A 19,268-nucleotide genomic window follows, 5' to 3' on the forward strand; every position below is an offset into this window, starting at 1 on the left:
CAGTCTTTAAATTTGGTGCTATGACTAAATAATAAAGAACATAATGTGGTAACTAAAGCTTAACGTATCTTTGAACATTTGAAGGACATAGAGAATATTTTTCTTTGTCTGTGTCTACAGACACCTCACCAGGCTCTGGATGTGGTTCTTGTCAGGAATCCAAATATCTGGAAGCAGGAATATCTAAAAATATTCTGGTAAAGATGCCTGAAAAACTGAGGACATATGGCAGTGCTAATCCTGCCTATACCTGTCTTCTAACCCAAGTTTAGATTTGATGAGAAATTATACAGCTGATCACTGGGAAGAAACCTGAAGTGTGGTCCAAATAAGCTGAATCTAGCTTGGTGCAATTTTAAAGGCAAAAGAATGAGATTAAATTACACCAGGTCATATTCTTCCTCAAGTCCCACTGCATTTAAATCCACAGCCAAATGGGAAAAAAAGGGCACAGAAAAAGGAAAATACAATAGGATTATACATTTATATTAAGATAACCAGTTTGTTTGCAAGCAGAACTTCAGGAGAATTTATGATACCACTTTGTAAATGACCAAAACTTAGTATTTCTCCAGAGAGATCAGTGTGGTCAGATGCTGAAGGGGCTATCAACAAGGATATATTTAAAACCAAATCAGATAGCAACACAGCTATCAAAGATGTTCTCTGCATAAAAGTGTCAAATTCTAAAGATAAAATAATGTTAAGAAATAAAGCTAGTACCTTTGCAAAGAAGATAAGAGCAGGCTGGAATACAGAAAGAAAGCAGGAAAAGTAAAAAGCTTATCTTGTCAAGACTGCCACTATAGAAAAAAATACCAGTTGTACAAGAAAAAACATTCAGTATTTCTTCAATCCATCAATCGCCACAGCATTCAGAAGCACATCTCCAACTGTATCATGCTCTGAAAATGTCAGGCTGAATCTGAAGAGGGTAACGGACCTGGGATGGTGGTGGTGGGGTTGTACAGTGCTCTTCCATTGCATGCAGCATCACTGGCCACCATACAGCTACCCCAATTTTAGCCACAGGCTGAGAATAAACACGGCTACATGCAGACTTATTTCCATCTCTAACAACTGGATAAGGAAAAGCAGTTCTTCGGCAATGCTCTGCAGACCTGTTGGCTGGAGCTAACAGTTCACTGCTGGTCTAAGTGAGCATTATGTTCCCACCCAATGAAAGTACAGAGGCAGCAGCAGCAGGGTAACAGGAATATCCCTTAGGGATATACCAGCTTGGAGCAAAAATCAGCAAGCTGAAATAATTTTTAGAAAATTCTTTAAAAACTTTTGCTGTATGGGAAAAGAGCTTATAAGGGAAGATTTTAAGAATGCACAAGTGACAACAATGCCAGTATTAATAGAATACCCTACTGAAGGCCTGCTTTTATTTTAAGCCCAGGTGCACTTCCCACAGCTGATAAATAAACAAAAAAAAAAATAGAGGTAATATTTAGCATGAAATAACCAAGGTCGAAGGAAGATGGTAGTGAAAGCCAATTGATCACTGGAGAAAAATAATTTCTTACCATACATTCCCTGGTGACTGAGGGAAACACATTCTTTTGACATCATTCTTTCTTCATATGTTCTGCAATGTTCATTAGCCTCGCATGCAAGAATCCTGTGCTCAGAGACTGGATACAATGAAGCAGTAAAATAAAGAACATCGCACTTCCAGTCTTTATCCTCTTGGTTTCAATTTGGACATATCAGTATTTCCAGTTTTGGCTTTTTCACATGGGAACAGGTTTGGGTTTGTTGTGGTTTTGGGTTTTTTCTGGTGTGTGATCCCCTCCCCAGGATCTGTCAGCTCCTTTTACTACAACAGGAGATGTCTGTGGGTAATCCAAAAGCACCATCTTCAAGTTATTATAGCTCCTTCACTTTCAGTACAAAAGCTATTAACACTTTACACAGAGATTCATCTAACGTCGAACAATGGCATCAAATTACTACCTTCTGTTTCTCCACTCCTATTCATCAACTCTGCAGAGCCTCCTGTCACGTATCATTGTTACTGCCTGGAAGTTTTAAGATAAATAACATAAGAAAACTCATCAAATGAGCATACTGTTGATTACTGTGACCTGGCTAGACCATATTCATGGTCTGAATGGCTTCTGACTTGGCTAGAAAATGACCGAGCCATCCAGCTACAGATGCTGAATAACATCCCTGCCAGCTCCTGCAATCTTCTAATATTACTCTCTTATTAGTTTAGATTTTATTTAGTCTCTCACCTCCAAGAACTGGCAATTCTAAATTCAGTGTTGAATCTTAAAATGTAGTACCTCTTTATTCTGTAAGAGTTATCATTATTGAACCAACATTCAGTCAAGGTGATTATTCAGGTTATACTTCTGATAATGTGGGTGCAAGGGAAGGGTGCACCTGTACATTCACAAAACCATTCTGTATCCAGACATGGAAAATGGAACTAATTAACACCCTTCCTTCAGAAAGGAATATTCCAAACATGAAGCCGCTCTGATTCTCACTCACTGAAGACATACCACACCGCTTGAATACCTCAATTCTGAAAATCTGTATTCCTGATGGGATTGTTCCCAGTAAAAAAACACTTACTTTACCTGAACTGGAGGGAATCCACCAAAAAATAATTCAACGTCACTGTTTTAAACATTGACTTTTCAGCTTTGGAAGTGCGTAACAACAGAGTGGACAGGTTTGTCAGCTTTACAAGTCCATAATTAGTAGACTTAATTCTGCACCACAGAAGTGGATTCAACTCAAGGATCATTCTTTAATGGAAACAGTAAAGTGAGACTAAGCCTGCAAATTTGCTGACATTTTTCACCTAGCTTTAGATATTTTCAAATATCTTAATGTAAGAAAGCTGATGTTATCTTTGCATTTTTTTATTTTCATAAATCAGGTGCCAGTACAGTGATTTAATTCATACTAACTGTAAGACAACTTCAACAATTCCTACATTCCACTCAAATGTACTGTTTGTACAAAATGGAGCTTCCCTCAAACCAGCTCTGCACCTACAGACTGCTTTGCAAAGATGTCAAATGTAACTGTTAGAAAACTTTAGAACACAGAGACCATCTTTGCTTTAATTCCCACTTAATCTCTGCAAATGCCAGCTAGCAACACTGGCAAGTCCAGAGGGACCTTCATTGCACTGCAGCGTGAACAAATGTTTTTGTTGTTACTACTTGCATAAACCCACTGTCTACCCGGACTGAGGCTACAGTTCCATTTCCTTAGCATTCCCAAAATGCTGAAGGACAGCCCTGCCCTCCACCTCCTCAAAAAACTCCATCTATTACAAGGTTACAATTAAAGAAATAGCAAGATCAAGATCCCAAGTGCTAGTATTCTCACAACAACGTTCTTAGGAATTACCACATAACACCCTGCATAAGACATGCAAAACTGTTGTCCTAGTTTTTGGCTCTGTTTTGCCCTGCTGCTGTATCAACCCGCTGGTTTTCATAATAACACTGTTCCTTTAATTGCAGCATGTACTGGTCTGCCCTGTGTTAGCATTCTGCAGGCTATCTGGCTTTCTTCACAAAATATACCAAGTTAAAGCTTGAACTCAGTGTTCTCAGGCTCCATCTGTCCTGCTTACATTTTTTTTTCTGTTGCAAACATTCAGCCTATCAAACAGAACGTCCCCAAGAACAATGAAAACTGAACTGAGATGACAACCTTTATGAAGAAACAAGCTATGCTGTCAATTATTTGATAACAAAACCAATCTTAGCTCAGAAAACTGGCAAAACCACTCTGTTTTGCCAGTAAGATGAAGCTTTGTAAAGCTGGGAGCATTTTGATTAACTCACAACTTCTTTAATGTAGTGAGGCAGCTGGATTAGGGGTGCACCTCTGAGCCACATGAGTAAACAGGCCACAACATCACCCAGAATGCGGCTGTTGCTTCAAAGAGATATTTCCCAGATGACTTCATTGCTAGGCATGAATCCAAGAGCAGGCTTCAGATTCTCTTTTTCACAACAGCATGTACAAGAACATCCAGGAGTTTCCATGTGCTGTTTCAAGGTGGGATTGTGCAATTCTGAGCGCTCAGCTTGCAATAACTTCTTCAGCTTAAAGCTGGACACAAAATCTTTAGAGCCTTCCTCTGTTCAATGCAAATAAACTCTACAAGTTGTGTAAGAAGTTGTAATGGATTTTTATATATGTAAATATATATAAAGACAAACGGAAAAGTGTTGAAGTTACTCATTTGGACTGGAAAATACTAACATTACCTTATAAAAACAGAGATACAATTCCAGAGTAGTTCTCAACACGTTTATTTTTCTCGAAACTGATTTCTACCTCTGACTAACATGATAATGCTGAACTTGTCATATCACACTCTTTTGCCATGGCAACATGCAATGACAAACAGAAACATAAATTCCCTGTGGGACAAAAAAAACCCAACAAACAAAACCCAAACAAAAGAAAACAGAAAAGGTCATAGTTAGGAACAAAATCCTCACTCAAACACAAATAGCCCTAGTAATAGGAACAAATAATTATTGTCCATTACTCTCAATTTATTAAAGCCCTTTTCCAGTTTAATGGTAAATATGAAATTGCCTATATTAAGGACATTGTACCTCTTCTGAATCTTCAAACTACCTTTGTTGGGATTTTTGATTTTTTTATTTCCTAAACTGGAGAGTTTAGAGTTCCTATACTGAGGATCAGTACATTTGTAAAAAAAGAATGAACCTAATATTTTCTTAGTAAAGCAATTTCAGGGAGGAAATATGCTGAGTCAGTATGAAAAGTGTAACCCATAATCACATGGATAATCTACAACAACTTGTTAAAAGAAGTGCCATACTCACATAAATTAAGAGAAGTCTTTTCATAAAAGTGGCCAAGAAAATGTCTGTGTTTTCTAACTAAAACGTAAATTTTTATTTTGATCCTAAAAACTACTTCCTAAGCTCCACCTTCTACTTTGTGTATTTAGTTTTGCACAAATTACACCTGCAAATGTCTTTGGGAGTTACTGTATTCACAGAATAGCCTCAAAACTTGTCAGGGAATATTTGACTAGGGTAGCCAAGTGAAAATTAGATTAGCTATCTGTGGAAGGTAAAGAGAAAGAAGATCCATGCAGCATGTAAGAAAAACATAGGAGACAAAGCAGAGTAGTAACTGTGAACCAAAAATGGCATCATGTTTGAAGTTCTGAGAAAGTATCTTTAACTAAAGCGAGTATCTTGTAGGAAAAGGACAGGGAAACCAGCACTGGTTCTGGGTGCTTTGATTATCTGAAAGGAAAAGGGGTAACAGCATAAAGAAAGCACACCTAGGAGGCAAGCTGAAAGAGCAAACGCGTAACAGAGGCTGAAGCGCACCAGAACATATAGAAGCTTAAAGCCAAATGGGTGGCACTTAAACAAGGCAGTTAGATAACATTTGCATCTATTACAGACTCATGACTACAGTACAAGATAACCAAGACAACCTTGTTATCTTGTACTTATTAAAGAATCTTCAGGAATCACATTTAAGACTTTTATGGAATAATAGAAAAATACTGGAAATCTTGCTTTCAAAGACCTGGAATGTATCCTTAACATACATCTACCTCATTATCTGAGAATGTCCTGCCTGTCAAAAAAGTCAGATCCTGCTCTGAATCTTTCTTCTTAAATTTCAGAATGGATTCTGGAAGCAAGTACTACATAGGCAGTGAACCCTAACAGGAAAAGCACTTCTTATATTGGTTTAGTTGAGCTGGATCTTTCACTTTTCCTTCATATAACTAGAAGTGTATCCTCTGTGACAATTATGGTTTTATGAACCTGTTCATATTTTCTCGTCATCTATTTTTTTTAGAAGAAACTGCCATTTCTTCACATAATCTCACATGAAAGCCAACTGTAAGACATATGTGATCACCGTAATTCAACATTTGGTCTTCAGGTACTTCCAAGAACATCATTAACAGAGTTTTCCCAAAACCTAACTAGGATGAGAGTCATTTATTTTAAATAATAATACTTGGAAAAGAAAGAACTGCCTCTTCAAGCTACCTTTCTTTAGATATTTAAATCAAATTTGCAGAGCACGACCTAAACATTGGAGATATTTTTCCCTCTAAATAATATAAATTAGGGAACCGAAATTTTTATTAGAAAGATTATTTTAGCAAAGCGGAAAAATGTTTAATAATGACTACTTCAAGTTGACAACATCACGTACGAAATGAAACTACTAGTATTGTGACTGTAAGATCTACCAGCAGATGAGATGAACATCTCAGATGAACTGCTGTAAGAGAACATAACTGTGTCAGAAAGTAATTCATAAATTATCTTCCAATGGCAATTAATCCAACACTAATGTTGGCTGTCACTTCTTACTTTATAAAAAAATACTATGCTTTTCAATAAAAGACCTATATTCTGGTGCTAAAGTAGTAAAATTAATCTAGTCTAGATTATTATAATGATACATGCATTGTTAGGTGAACATAAAGTAAGAAAACAGTAGATTTTAAAATCCTTCATGTAAGGATTGAGAGTCTTCTCTAACTAGAAACATAATCCTTTTTACTAAGAGAGCACGCACTGAGAACATGTTTAGTCTTGAGCTCAAGGCACTGAAGAAGAAGTCAAAATTTGGGATCTGATTTGAAAACAGATTTGGGGCAGATACGCAGAAAATCTCCAGTATTACCTCAGTATCTCTGAGGATAACAATTCACCACCCATTTCTTGTCTGCATTATCATTTAATTAATCCAATTGAGAAAAAAGCTCATGAGAATCAAGTCCAAGGTCTTCTGTTGCTCACTTATTCTGAACTTTGACCTGTGATTGATTGCTTCAGGGCAGCACCTAGAGCCTCTGTCTCATTCTACAGGCTCTACAAGCATAGGAAAGTTCACCTTTAGCTTCAAAGAATGCATGATCTAATGAATTTGATAAATTACACTAGCCTTTTAGAAATGCACAGCATAATTTCAGTTAGTATGTCTGAGTGATATTCACAAAAATCAGTATAAAACATCTCACCCATTCTTCCTTGTACACATCAGTCTAACAGCAAGTACTAATACAAGTATTGTAAAATACTTTACAAGTAGTTGTACAGAGTTACAACTAGTACAAAATTAAGAGAGTGCTCTTTAATTTTGAAAATAAAACACATGTGAAGAGGTCCAACTTTTCCACCACCATCTTGTCTGATTACCCAAAAGCAAGAGGCGGAAGATGGCAAGCCCCCGCAGTATATATCTAAGGAGCATAAGGAAGATTCACTTACCCACATACCAAAGTAAGATGTTTTCAAACATCCATTAAGAGAAAAAACCCAAACAAACAAAACCTCAAACCCAAAAACTGTACCTAGTTTTAAAGCTTTTAAAAATGACTTTAACATTAAGTACACACATGCAACTTCAGTGAATGGTTTTTCATTTTGAGAATGGGTTTGCTTTTAATAGCTTCAGCTACTCAAAGCCTCATAAACTGCAAGTTGGGATGTGGCCTCTTAATTCTGAGATGTGTCAGAATATGTAACAGATGTTAGAAAGACCTACACATTCCTGACTTCAATAAGCTTTTCAGAAATAATCCTATATTCATGAGTAGACAAGACTTCCCTCCCACCTAATCTTATTAACAGAATGCTCTAATTAATGTGATTTGCTGAGTTACTTACCTCTTGACTCCTGACTACCTCTCACTTCAGAAGTACAATCTACAGCACTAGTAGATTATATGGTTTAGGGACACTTTTAGTACATGCTTCAAATTATGTGTTCCTTCAAAAACAATCCTTGGTTCCACACATATAAAGCTTTGATGTATATCCTTGTTTCCACAATTTCTCTCTTTTCAGTAATACTAGAGCAACAAATCAAAAAACGACTTGTAAAACTACAGGAACTGACTAGATTTTATTTTCCTAAAGAATTCAGCATAAAGAAAATATTACTTATGCAAAAGTATACAGTAGGAAAAAAAATAAAGCTTAGACCAATGAAACCCATCACTCTCTCCCTTTTAGTGGCTAATAATCATTTCTAGTGAAAATGCAAGACATTTTAACAAAGCTTTATGAATTAGTTCATGTAAGTGTTTTTCCTTTGCTTTGTTCCAAACCAGAAATAATAGTCCAGTAAGCTGCACCTAAAATTCTCAGGTTCTAAGTTCAAAATGCTTTTTAAAATAGGCCAAGGTTGGCTTTACACCTTCAGAATCAGAGTAATCTGAGTATTTCTGAGACAAATATTCATTACAGTTCAGGAACCACAACTGGTTAGTGTATGTTATTGTCATGGTTTAAGCCCAGCTGCCATGCAGCCCACCCGCTCACTCCTCCACTTCCTCCTCCCCCCTGGTCCCCGAGGGATGGGGAGGAGAATTGAAAGAATGTAGCTCCCACAGGTTGAGATAAGAGCAGTCCAGTAACTAAGGTATAACACAAACCACTACTGCTACCACCACCAATAATGATGATAAGGAAAATAACAAGGGGAGAGAATACAACCGCTCACCACCCGCCGACTGATACCCAGCCTGACCAAGCAGCGATCTAGCCCTTCCGGGTAACTGCCCCCAGTTCTACATCCCGGGCATGACGTGCTGTGGTATGGAATACCTCTTTGGCTAGTTTGGGTCAGGTGTTCTGTCTCTGCTTCCTCCTGGCTTCCCCTCTTCCCTGGCAGAGCATGAGACTCACAAAGTCCTTGGTCAGCGTAAACATAACTTAGCAACAACTAAAAACATCAGTGTTATCAGCACTGTTCCCAGGGTGAAAGTCAAAACCACAGCACTGCACCAGGTACTAAGAAGGAGAAAAATTACTGCTGCTGCTGAACCCAGTTACTATTCTATTAAAGTCAGAGACTGCAGCTGCTAACTTGTCTGATGGTTTCTTGAAGATGAATCATTACAGAAATCATGGAGTATATGTGAAACCCTTCTGAATGGTGAACAGCCCAGCTGTTGGACAGATTCCTATGGTCTTGCTTGTGTTGGAAAAATTATATGTTCTTGTCAAAGCTTCTGTTCAAAAAGTTGTGCTATTCTCTTATTTTCTATGACCCAGTTTTGTTCTGGTTTTTTTTCCTAGTTTATTTTGGAAATTTCCTGATTATTTCTGATTAATAGTAGATGTAAGGTGGTGGCAGTAGTTCCATAAAAATAGCAAAGGCTGAACAAAAGAAATACCTAGGTATTTCCAAAAGTAAAAATGGCAGATGAGAAGGACTTAATTCATCTGCAGTCCTGGTTCTAATTTAAAACAAGAATAGTCTATAAATTACTGCTGGCCACCTAGCCCATGAGTACAATAATCCAGATGTTTGAACTCTGCAGCCTATTACTTCCAGTGTCCAGCATGCAACTCACTTGACACTTGACAGTCCGGAGGTGAAAAAGCCTGCTTAAAGAAACCTCACATTCTCACAGCTGACAGCTCACATGGAAATAGTGCAGAAAGAGTCCCCGGAGGGCATGCTAATGAGGCTAGTTGTTAGTTTCAAGCAAACTTAAGGAGAAGTGGGAATAAATACCAGCAACAGAGAAGGAACAGAAAGGGATGCAGAGAGTAGAGTAAATCTTTGCTGATCTTAAGGTCTTAGGAGCTTCCATCCTTATTTTTTGTATGCTTTTTTGTTTTTCATTTTGTTAATTCTGTTTGGACTAACCTCTGAGTTTTGTTCAGTTGTCTTGAATGGACATTCATATCACTCACTAACTATGAAACAGTTGGTGCTTGCTCTTGCCTGGTGCTGAGGAACTCATGATTCTGAGTACCTTTCACAGTAAAATGAAGATTTATATTCAAATACTAATTTATTCTTTTTCTGAAGAATAAAAAAAATGACATTATAAAAGTTGTTTATAAAGCTTATAATAATTGAGTCTTTTGTCTCAACAGTCTCATTGCTCAGCTCTTTTGAGACAGATATTGAGGCAGTGACATGTCTGTTTAAAACTCAGTTTAAAACTTTTAGTTAACCCAGTAACTTTAGCAATATGCTTTAGATACTGTGTTCAATACTAAATGCCATATTACCAAGAACTGCTGTTGCAAGCGAGCTGCTATTACTACTGCTTCTACTTGTTTTTTCTGTATATCACATATATATACAAATGTACTTTCAGAACTTGTTGGATTAACACTTTAACATATGGCTGTCCTACATTCCAACAAACAGCTCTTCTACCCCAAGACCACTGGAAAGAATCACAGTTTATGCAACAAAAATAATTTAAAGAATGCACCTGGCACAGACGGGTCTCAGGTATGATGTTGCAAACCACTGTACTCTGTTAATCATGCCAACACCACAAGTCTTCCAAACTGCAGGCTGTGCCAGATAAATCAGTACAAGGGAATTCCCTGCTGCAGATTTTCAAACTTAACCAAAAGGAGATCAAAACTCAACACACAGGTGATCAAATCTCAGAGTAAAAGGCTACAAAAAGCCTTGACCCAGGAAGAAGTTTCCCATATATATTTGAGTTACGGGCCTCATAATCTAGAAATCACACGAATTCCAGAAGTTCTGTATCTGGGTATTTTACACATAACTGACAGAGGGCTATAGACACCTGGAAGAAGAAAATTGCTATTCTGCACAGTTTAACTTCTCAGCCAGTGTTTAGCCATAAAAGATACCAGCACTCCAATTATAAAGAAGTGACATTTTCAAAGCTTTCAGGTAAGCAACAGTAAATGGACATGAAAGATAAAACTCTAGGTGCAGAAGTACACAGAAACCATGATCCACATGCCCACCAATTCTTGCAAAACAATCTCGATATCCTGACATGTAGGGTCCATGTGGGCTACTGAAGCATATGCAACATGCATTCATAGAGTCTTTGAACTTGTGTGTGCATTCATACGCAGATGAGATAACAACTGTCTGCAAATACAACTCAACTTCCACTACTGTACAGTGATACACTATTGACAAAGTGAGAGGTGGGTTTGTGCTCAAAAAGCTGGACCAAGATTCACTCAGGAGGTGCAGACTTAATTCTTGCCCCTTTACAAACAAGCTATGCAACCTCTGGCATAACAGACCGACAGCTTTCCAAAATCACAATACCCCAGAGAGCTTTCTGAGGAACTAGTAAATGTTCAGATTTTCAGGAAGCAGAAACATTCACCAGTTTTCACAGAGACAAATGACAAACACTGCAACTACCTGAGGCTGAATAGTTAAAATACAGCTTCCCTCCTCATTCAGCTACTTAGATGATGATTGCTGCTGTTGAAAGTTTAGAAACAATCCTGCTCAGTCATTTGTTTTGTAGGGTATTTGTGGATATAATGCTATCTTCTCTTACGCTTTTAAGTATGTAATCCTCTAAGCAAGAGGTAATAGGTAGGTCCATTTTCCAGAAGCAGAGAAGTCTGCCGACAGCACCCTTTGCAGATTCTAAATATTTTATGCTTTATTTACCTGATTATTCATCTTTGGTATCACGAGCACCAAGTTTTATGAATGCCATGTATCAGAAGTAACTAAGAAATTGAGATTAGCATTTTCTTGAAAAATTTTAATTTTCTGCTTTCATATTTCATTTGGATATTTTCAAAATACTCATTTTTCTTGTGCTTAAACACTAAATTAACTATGACTACATCCAAGACATTTTGATACTCCAATGAAAGTTAATGCCAATTAAGTTATTAATTCTAATTATAATAAATTAAATGGAGGAAAATGAATTATTTCTTGCAATACTCTCTTCTATTTCATTAGTTTGATTTTCAACATTTTCACGCTGTTTGGACTATTTTGTTATATCTAACTTCACCACATAAATTTAAGTATACTTTTTAATAGTGTGCCAAGTATCATTTATTTGAAAAATCTATATACACTTCTCCCTTTGATATGTTTTAATTATTTGTATTGATGCAAACCCATGATCATTCTGTAGTTATCTGACTAGACAGAAAAAGAGAAAATGCTAGTATAGCTATAGCAATAAAAATTTGTAGTAGAAGTGCTGTTTATGCCATGAAAACGTGGCTTTGATAATACCATACACTAATGGCTGTGATATGCAGATATTCAAAAGACATAATTGCATCTAGAGCCCTGCTACAGCAGTTGTGTCCATTAGAAGCAGCATGGTATTTCTGACTTAAAATTCTTGTCTAAAATGCCTACTCCATGGAAGTATTATCTGCCATTCCTCAGTGATAAATAAGTTGAAGGTATAAGAAATTACATAAAGTTGAAAACCTAACTAAACTCTATTGTACTACAGTAAAGATTAATAATACAAGGTACTGCCAAGCAAGGTCTTTTTGCAGAGTATTTATTACTAATGCCTTTTTTTTTTCTGCCTTTCCTACAGTTGTAATAGACGACCAAGATACATACTGAAAAACTGAAAAGATCATCCATGCAACTGCACAACACTTTACAATTAATCGTCACCAAACCCCACAATAATATAAAGTAAGAGAATTTTAACAGTCCTTCGTGGGAAAGCTTTGCTCATTTATCTTCAAAGTTTCAAATTTAAACTTCATCAAGAATCATAAATGTGCATTTGACAATATTCAAACCTTTAAAGGAAGTCTAAAGTAAACATTAAGGCAGTAGCTGTCTCAGCACTAGGAAGCCATCACATCTCCTTGTAAAATAAACTCCCAAGAGTTTAACACACCACCATGTTATTATGTAAAACAGCAGCTCTTTGGCCTAAGGTAAGGTCAAAGCTACAGACTCCACAGTATACTAGTAGCCAACATAAACACCAGGCTTGCAAAACAGCACCTGAAATGTGCAAAATGGAAAGATGTGCATGTGGAAATTTGATATAAACAAACAAACAAAAAGAGCCAAGTGACTATGAATATATACATCATTTACGACAAAGGGACGCAGAAAACAGTGCTGGTTTGGGCAGTGGCAACTTTTTATCATCAGAAAGGCACTCCTCAGGGTAGCTATAAGTTACATTGTAACAAGAATAAGCCTATTCTTAAGGTTTCAGCCAGATTCCATTATAAAGTCACACTTTGATCACTTCTGTTTTGGAGAAAGGAAACTGGCCAAAAACCAAAGAAAATTCACTTCAGGGAAAAAGAGAATATTTTTCCCCCTCCAGCATAGAAAATTACACAAACATCTATTCTTGGGAACATTACAGAAAAAAAGCTGACACAAAAGAGATATTTGGGGTTCGCTTAGTATTTTATATCCTGGTAACATGAAAATTGCTATGTTGTTATGTGTACTACAAATGTACCCCATGTTTGACAATTATACTATCAAAATTTTAAATCATCTTTTTGAAGGAAAAAAAATAATGACCATGATGCTTTAATTTCATCAAATTATAGAATCAAAGGACAGTTTGGGTTAGAAGGGACCCTCAAAGGTCATCTAGCCCAACACCCTGCAGTGAGCAGGGACATCTTTGACAAGATCAGGTTGCCCAGGACCACATCCAGCCTGACCCTGAATGTCTCCAGGGATAGTGCAGCCACCACCTCTCTGGGCAACCTGTGCCAGTATTGGACCACCCTCATTGTAAAGAATTTTTTCCTCACATCCAGCCTGAATCTCCAGCATAACCCCTCATCCTATAGCAAGAGGTCCTGCTAAAATGTCTCCCCATCTTTCTTATAAGGCCCCTTTAAGAACCCAATAGGGCCATAATAAGGTCTCCCTGGAGCCTTCTCTTCTCCAGCCTGAACAATCCCAATTCTGTCAGCCTTTCCTCATAGGAGAGGTGTTCCAGCCCTCTGATCACTTTAGTGGCCCTATTTGAAGTGATATAGTCAAGACAAATGAAGGATCACAAACTGATGGCAAAGTACTGAATTCAGTAGACTCAGGTTCCACCTCCAGAGCACACTGAAATGTGTGCAGTTTTATCACCAGTGCCTTCAGCAAGACCAAGGCTGGGGACAGCAAGAAGATTAATAAATAAATAAATAAATAAGCCCCAATCAAAAACAAAACGACAGTAACAAAACAAAGCAAAACAAAAATGAAGCCCAGAACCCCACTATCTTAAGCCATACAGCAAACTTAAGCCATGCCAAAACCCGGAAAATTTCAAAATAGCAAGCACCATTAAGACTGGGCATGCTGGAAAGGCAAGAGAGAATCGAGATGCTATTATATTTAAGGACACACTTTTGAGACTTGTGGCTCCTGGATTGTACTTCCAGAAAAAAAAACCCTGATGAAGTTTTTTTACAAAGATGATTTATAGCCATAAACCATCGTGAGGGTGTATGTCCTAGGACATAACAAGACATTACTAATCCTCTATTAAAAAGTCCTCTCAAATTTGTAGAAAAAAAGGCCAGTTGTTTATAGCGCAGGGTTATTTTAATTTCCAGTTAACTTTGCAAGGATTTTTTTAGTAAGTCAACTCATCAACTGCATTTTATCAACAAGCTTTCTTTAGTTCTTTAAGATGTCATAGGAATCAAATAAACAAACAAAATCACGTCTTTTCCAGTTATTCTTAGTAAGCTCTCCTTTTTCTGATCATCTCAGAAGATCAGTGTCAAAAAAAGTATTTTTGTGTCTGTCCTGGGTTCAGAAAACACTATTTTTCATTGATGATAGTTTGCATTCAAAATACCATATAGTAGAATACAGCTCACTTGCTCATGGAAAAAGAACATCTGTGGTATTGCTTTCCATTAAACTGGTTTTATTTTCCGAACGTGTCATTGGTCACTCAAGTGAACACCTTTTGAAATAAATCAGATAAAGTGCTGTCTTTTCCTCCAAGCAAATATAAAAGTTATATGAACAGAATGATACAGAATTGGAAGTGGAACAACATTAAGATTGGGGGGAAACAAAAAAAAAAAATAAAAATCAATGAGTCCTTTCCAATGCTTGCTTTATGAATGCTGAGATTTTAATCATTATTTCACAACGTAGTTACAAGATAGGAAATCAGTGAGATATCTTCGTTAAAAATCAAAACGTTACAAAACCCAAATGAGGTACTAGTAGATAACATGCTTCCCTCTGAAAAATAACGCAAAGCTTAATGAAATGGTACTTGAGAATTGAGGTGAAAATGTCATCTAGATTTAAAAATGTTGTTATGTTTGCATATGCCAGCTAATCTTATAAAAGCTGAGCGAATTTATGCCGGATCTCAATAAAAAAAAAGCAATGTGGAAATCCCATATCCTTTACACTCCAGAGCACAGCAATTGTTTGCTTGCCCAGGAATAATGAATCAAATAGCTGACAGTCTAAATAATAATTTTCTGTTGATTCAAATCTTTAAAATTGGCTGGGTTTTTGTTGTGTTGTTTTTTTTTTTTGGTGTTTAACATATGCTGTAGTACCTTACCATAGAATCATAGAATAGTTTGGGTTGGAAGGGACCTTCAAAAGTCATCTAGTTCAACCTCCTGCAATAAGCAAGGACATCACTGCAGCTTCCTGCTAGTATTTAGACAGGAAGTTGAGGAGACCATGTAAGGTCAGAACCCATACTGAACAAGAGCAGAACTGGAATGACACTTGGGCATACATCAGTCTAAATAAAAGAAAAGACTTGTTTGGACCAAGAGTCTTTCTGTAAGGCTGAGAACAGACTTTCTTTGGATAGTGTCATGGTTTAAGCACAGCTGGCAACTAAGTACCATGCAGACACTCATTCACTCTCCCCATGCCCCTGACAGGATGGAGAAGATTATCAGAAAAGAAGGTAAGACTTGTGGTTTGAGATAAGAACAGTTTAATAATTGAAATAAATATAATAACAACAATAATAAAGAGAGAGAGGAATAAAACTCAAGAAATCCAATACACAATGCAATTGCTCACCACCTATTGACTGATACCCAGCCCAGCTCCAGCCCCCCTAGTTTCCGTACAGAGCATGGCATTCTGTGGTATGGAATACCCCTTGGGTCAGGGTGTCCTGTTCCTGCTTCCTCCTGGCTTCTTGCACCCCTCCTCATTGGCAGAGCATGAGAGACTGAAAAGTCCCTGATTTACAGTAAGTGCTGCTAAGCTACAACTAAAACATCAGCGTTATTCTCATACTAAATCCAAAAAACTCCACTGTACCAGCTACTGGGAAGAAAATTAACCCTATCCCAGCTAAAACCAGGGCAGATAGGAATTCCCCATCCCTTTTTTTTACTCCAGAAGTAGTTGATGCTGCTGTTTCTACAGTTATCACCAGCCTATCACCGTTCTCTTTATTCTATTTTTTTTTCTGCATAGCTGTACTGACATATTCACAAGACACAAAGACAACGAGGCATGAAAGGTGAGGGAGGTCTCTTTTTTCTCTAGAAGTAAAGACCACAAACCAAAGGACATTTTTCAGCGCATGAATAATACATAGCTTCAGCTTTCTCTTAAAACAGAACGTTGCAAACACAACAGCAGGAAATGCCACTATAGGAAACTGAGTCCCAGCCCGTGAAACAATTTTTACTTTTACATTAAGAAATTCAAATCATATGAGAACTTTATCCAGAACAGAGCATAGTGGAATCTTATTGAATTATCCTCCTAGTTTAGGCAAATAATACCCAATAATCTTATTGAATTATCCTCCTAGTTTAGGCAAATAATACCCAATAATCTTATTGAATTATCCTCCTAGTTTAGGCAAGTAATACCCAATTACTCAGTTTACGCTGAGTTATTCTGAGTCCTGTATATTTCCTCCTCCTGTTAGCAAACCATTTTCTAACTTGTTCTTTCGGAAGATGTATCTCCTGTGAACAGATGTGATTACATTAATCGAAATAATGTGGAATTATGTTTTAACTGGAATAAGAAACCATAAATAAGTCTTCTCTTTTTACTGTGCAAAAAATCCATTATTATTCTACCATATTTCCAGAGTATTTAAAATTTCAATACATCCAGGAGATAGGATCATCACTCTTTGCCTTTGCTGTTGTTCAAAAGAAGCTTGTGCTATTAATTTTATTTTTTCTACTACTGTAAGCATGCAACCTGATGTCAAATTCCTTTGCACTCAAAATTTCAATCCATTTAGAAATCCATTAAAAGAAAACAGAGCACCAAGAAGAAAAGGAACACTGGTCTGCTTTCTAGAAAAACATCAAATAACTCAGAAAAAGAATCAATTGGTCACTATTTAAGAAACAGGAATTTTTTATCTGCAGAACAGACATCTACTAAGATTTTCTTTGTTATTTCATTTAGCTAATACATGTCTCTGCAGTTCTGAAATGAAAAGTAAGATAGAACACACTGTGTTGTAAGGTAAGAATACAAAACAACTTCATATTTTCTTACCTTTGCATTATAGGGAATATAATGCTTTGATAAGGCTTCAGGAGTGTGCATCCATGTTTTGTCTACAGAAAAGCAAAATAAAAGAGGCACTGAATAGGTTATCCACTTGTTAATTATTATAGCATCTATACAGAAAACATCAAGAACTCTCCTTTTACCCAGAGAAGTACCCGTTTGAAGTAGTTACTGGGGCTTGAGGGAAATGCAGCATATCTCACAACTTCTAGAACATTACATGAAAGAACCTGGTTACTTCTCTTAAGGACATTTTAACCAACAAGATTTACTATAAGAATTCCAGCTCTCCTCCACCCAGATATATTTATTGGTCTAAGGTAGCTTGCTGTTTCTGCCTCAGATGAGTATTTGCTGCATCCTGATGTTGTTTAAAGCACTGACTGCGTATCGTGCTTCTAATGATTGGATTTTGATGAATTTATGTACTTTTTGATGGATTATCAAGACATTAACGGGACAATGGAAATTATTTTTTGAAAAACTCAGAGAAATAACTGATAGGAAAAAGCCCTAATCCTTCAACAGGAAAATAGAAACAAGTCACACTGTGGTAACTGATTCAGAAGTTCAGATCTTCTTCAGTATTTCCTTATATATCCTAAATGAATGTGCATATTTTCCTTTAATGATTGTCACATCACAAGACTGCACTATCGTATTACTTTACCCATTGCATGTTTCATATGGTGACATGATTCTATGATTATTTTTAAATACATCTTCCCACCTTGTTTTTAATGGTCATTTATGTTCTACATAATCTAAGGTGCAATTCCAAATGTTGGAAAATACTAATTTTTATTAGAAGTTTACAAATCCTGTTTAGAAAGTTTTATCATTTAAAAGAAGAAAAAAAGATGTTCCAAAATACTAAATTGTATTACCAACCTCTTGAAAGATTCTGTAACACTTAGTATTATTTTATACTCCACACATTCAATATTTAGTCTTTTCTACTACAAGTATTTTCCACTACTCCTGTTTTAATTAGCATGAATTCAAGTTACAAATCTGTAACTTTATTCATATAAGAAAGAATAATAGAATCATAAAATAATAGAATAGTTAGGGTTGGAAAGGACCTTAAGATCATCTAGTTCCAACCCCCCTGCCATGGGCAGGGACACCCCACACTAAACCATGCCACCCAAGGCTCTGTCCAACCTGGCCTTGAACACCGCCAAGGATGGAGTATTCACAACCTCCCTGGGCAACCCATTCCAGTGCCTCACCACCCTCACAGTAAAGAATTTCTTCCTTAGATCCAATCTAAACTTCCCCTGTTTAAGTTTGAACCCATTACCCCTTGTCCTGTCACTACAGTCCCTGATGAAGAGTCCATCCCCAGCATCCTTGTAGGCCCCCTTCAGATACTGGAAGGCTGCTGTGAGGTCTCCACGCAGCCTTCTCTTCTCCAGGCTGAACAGCCCCAACTTTCTCAGCCTCTCTTCATACGGGAGGTGCTCCAGCCCCTGATCATCCTCGTGGCCTCCTCTGGACTTGTTCCAACAGTTCCATGTCCTTTTTATGTTGAGGACACCAGAACTGCACACAATGCTCCAAGTGAGGTCTCACGAGAGCAGAGTAGAGGGGCAGGATCACCTCCTTCAACCTGCTGGTCACGCTCCTCTTGATGCAGCCCAGGATACAGTTGGCTTTCTGGGCTGCAAGCGCACACTGCAGCCGGCTCATGTTCAGTTTCTTATCAACCAACACCCCCAAGTCCTTCTCTGCAGGGCTGCTCTGAATCTCTTCTCTGCCCAACCTGTAGCTGTGCCTGGGATTGCTCCAACCCAGGTGTAGGACCTGGCACTTGGCATGGTTAAACTTCATCAGGTTGGCATCAGCCCACCTCACAAGTGTGTCGAGGCCCCTCTGGATGGCATCCCTTCCCTCCAGCGTATCAACCGAACCACACAGCTTGGTGTCATCAGCAAACTTGCTGAGGGTGCACTCAATCCCACTGTCCATGTCACCGACAA

At 37.5% G+C, this 19,268-nt stretch overlaps 1 protein-coding gene across 1 annotated transcript in view; it reads right to left on the reverse strand.

The window, feature by feature from the left end:
* GULP1 (GULP PTB domain containing engulfment adaptor 1) overlaps positions 1 to 19,268 on the reverse strand; it is a gene marked incomplete at both ends in the record, with an annotated part of 83,422 nt that overhangs the window by 52,946 nt on the left and 11,208 nt on the right. The window contains one exon of the mRNA XM_080622053.1: positions 17,269 to 17,330. Coding sequence (XP_080478179.1) covers positions 17,269 to 17,330 — 62 coding nt within the window. The remainder of the gene's footprint in view (positions 1 to 17,268; positions 17,331 to 19,268) is intronic.

This window comes from Psittacula echo (genome assembly GCF_963264785.1).
Source record: "Psittacula echo genome assembly, chromosome: 6".
Lineage (NCBI taxonomy): Eukaryota > Metazoa > Chordata > Aves > Psittaciformes > Psittacidae > Psittacula > Psittacula echo.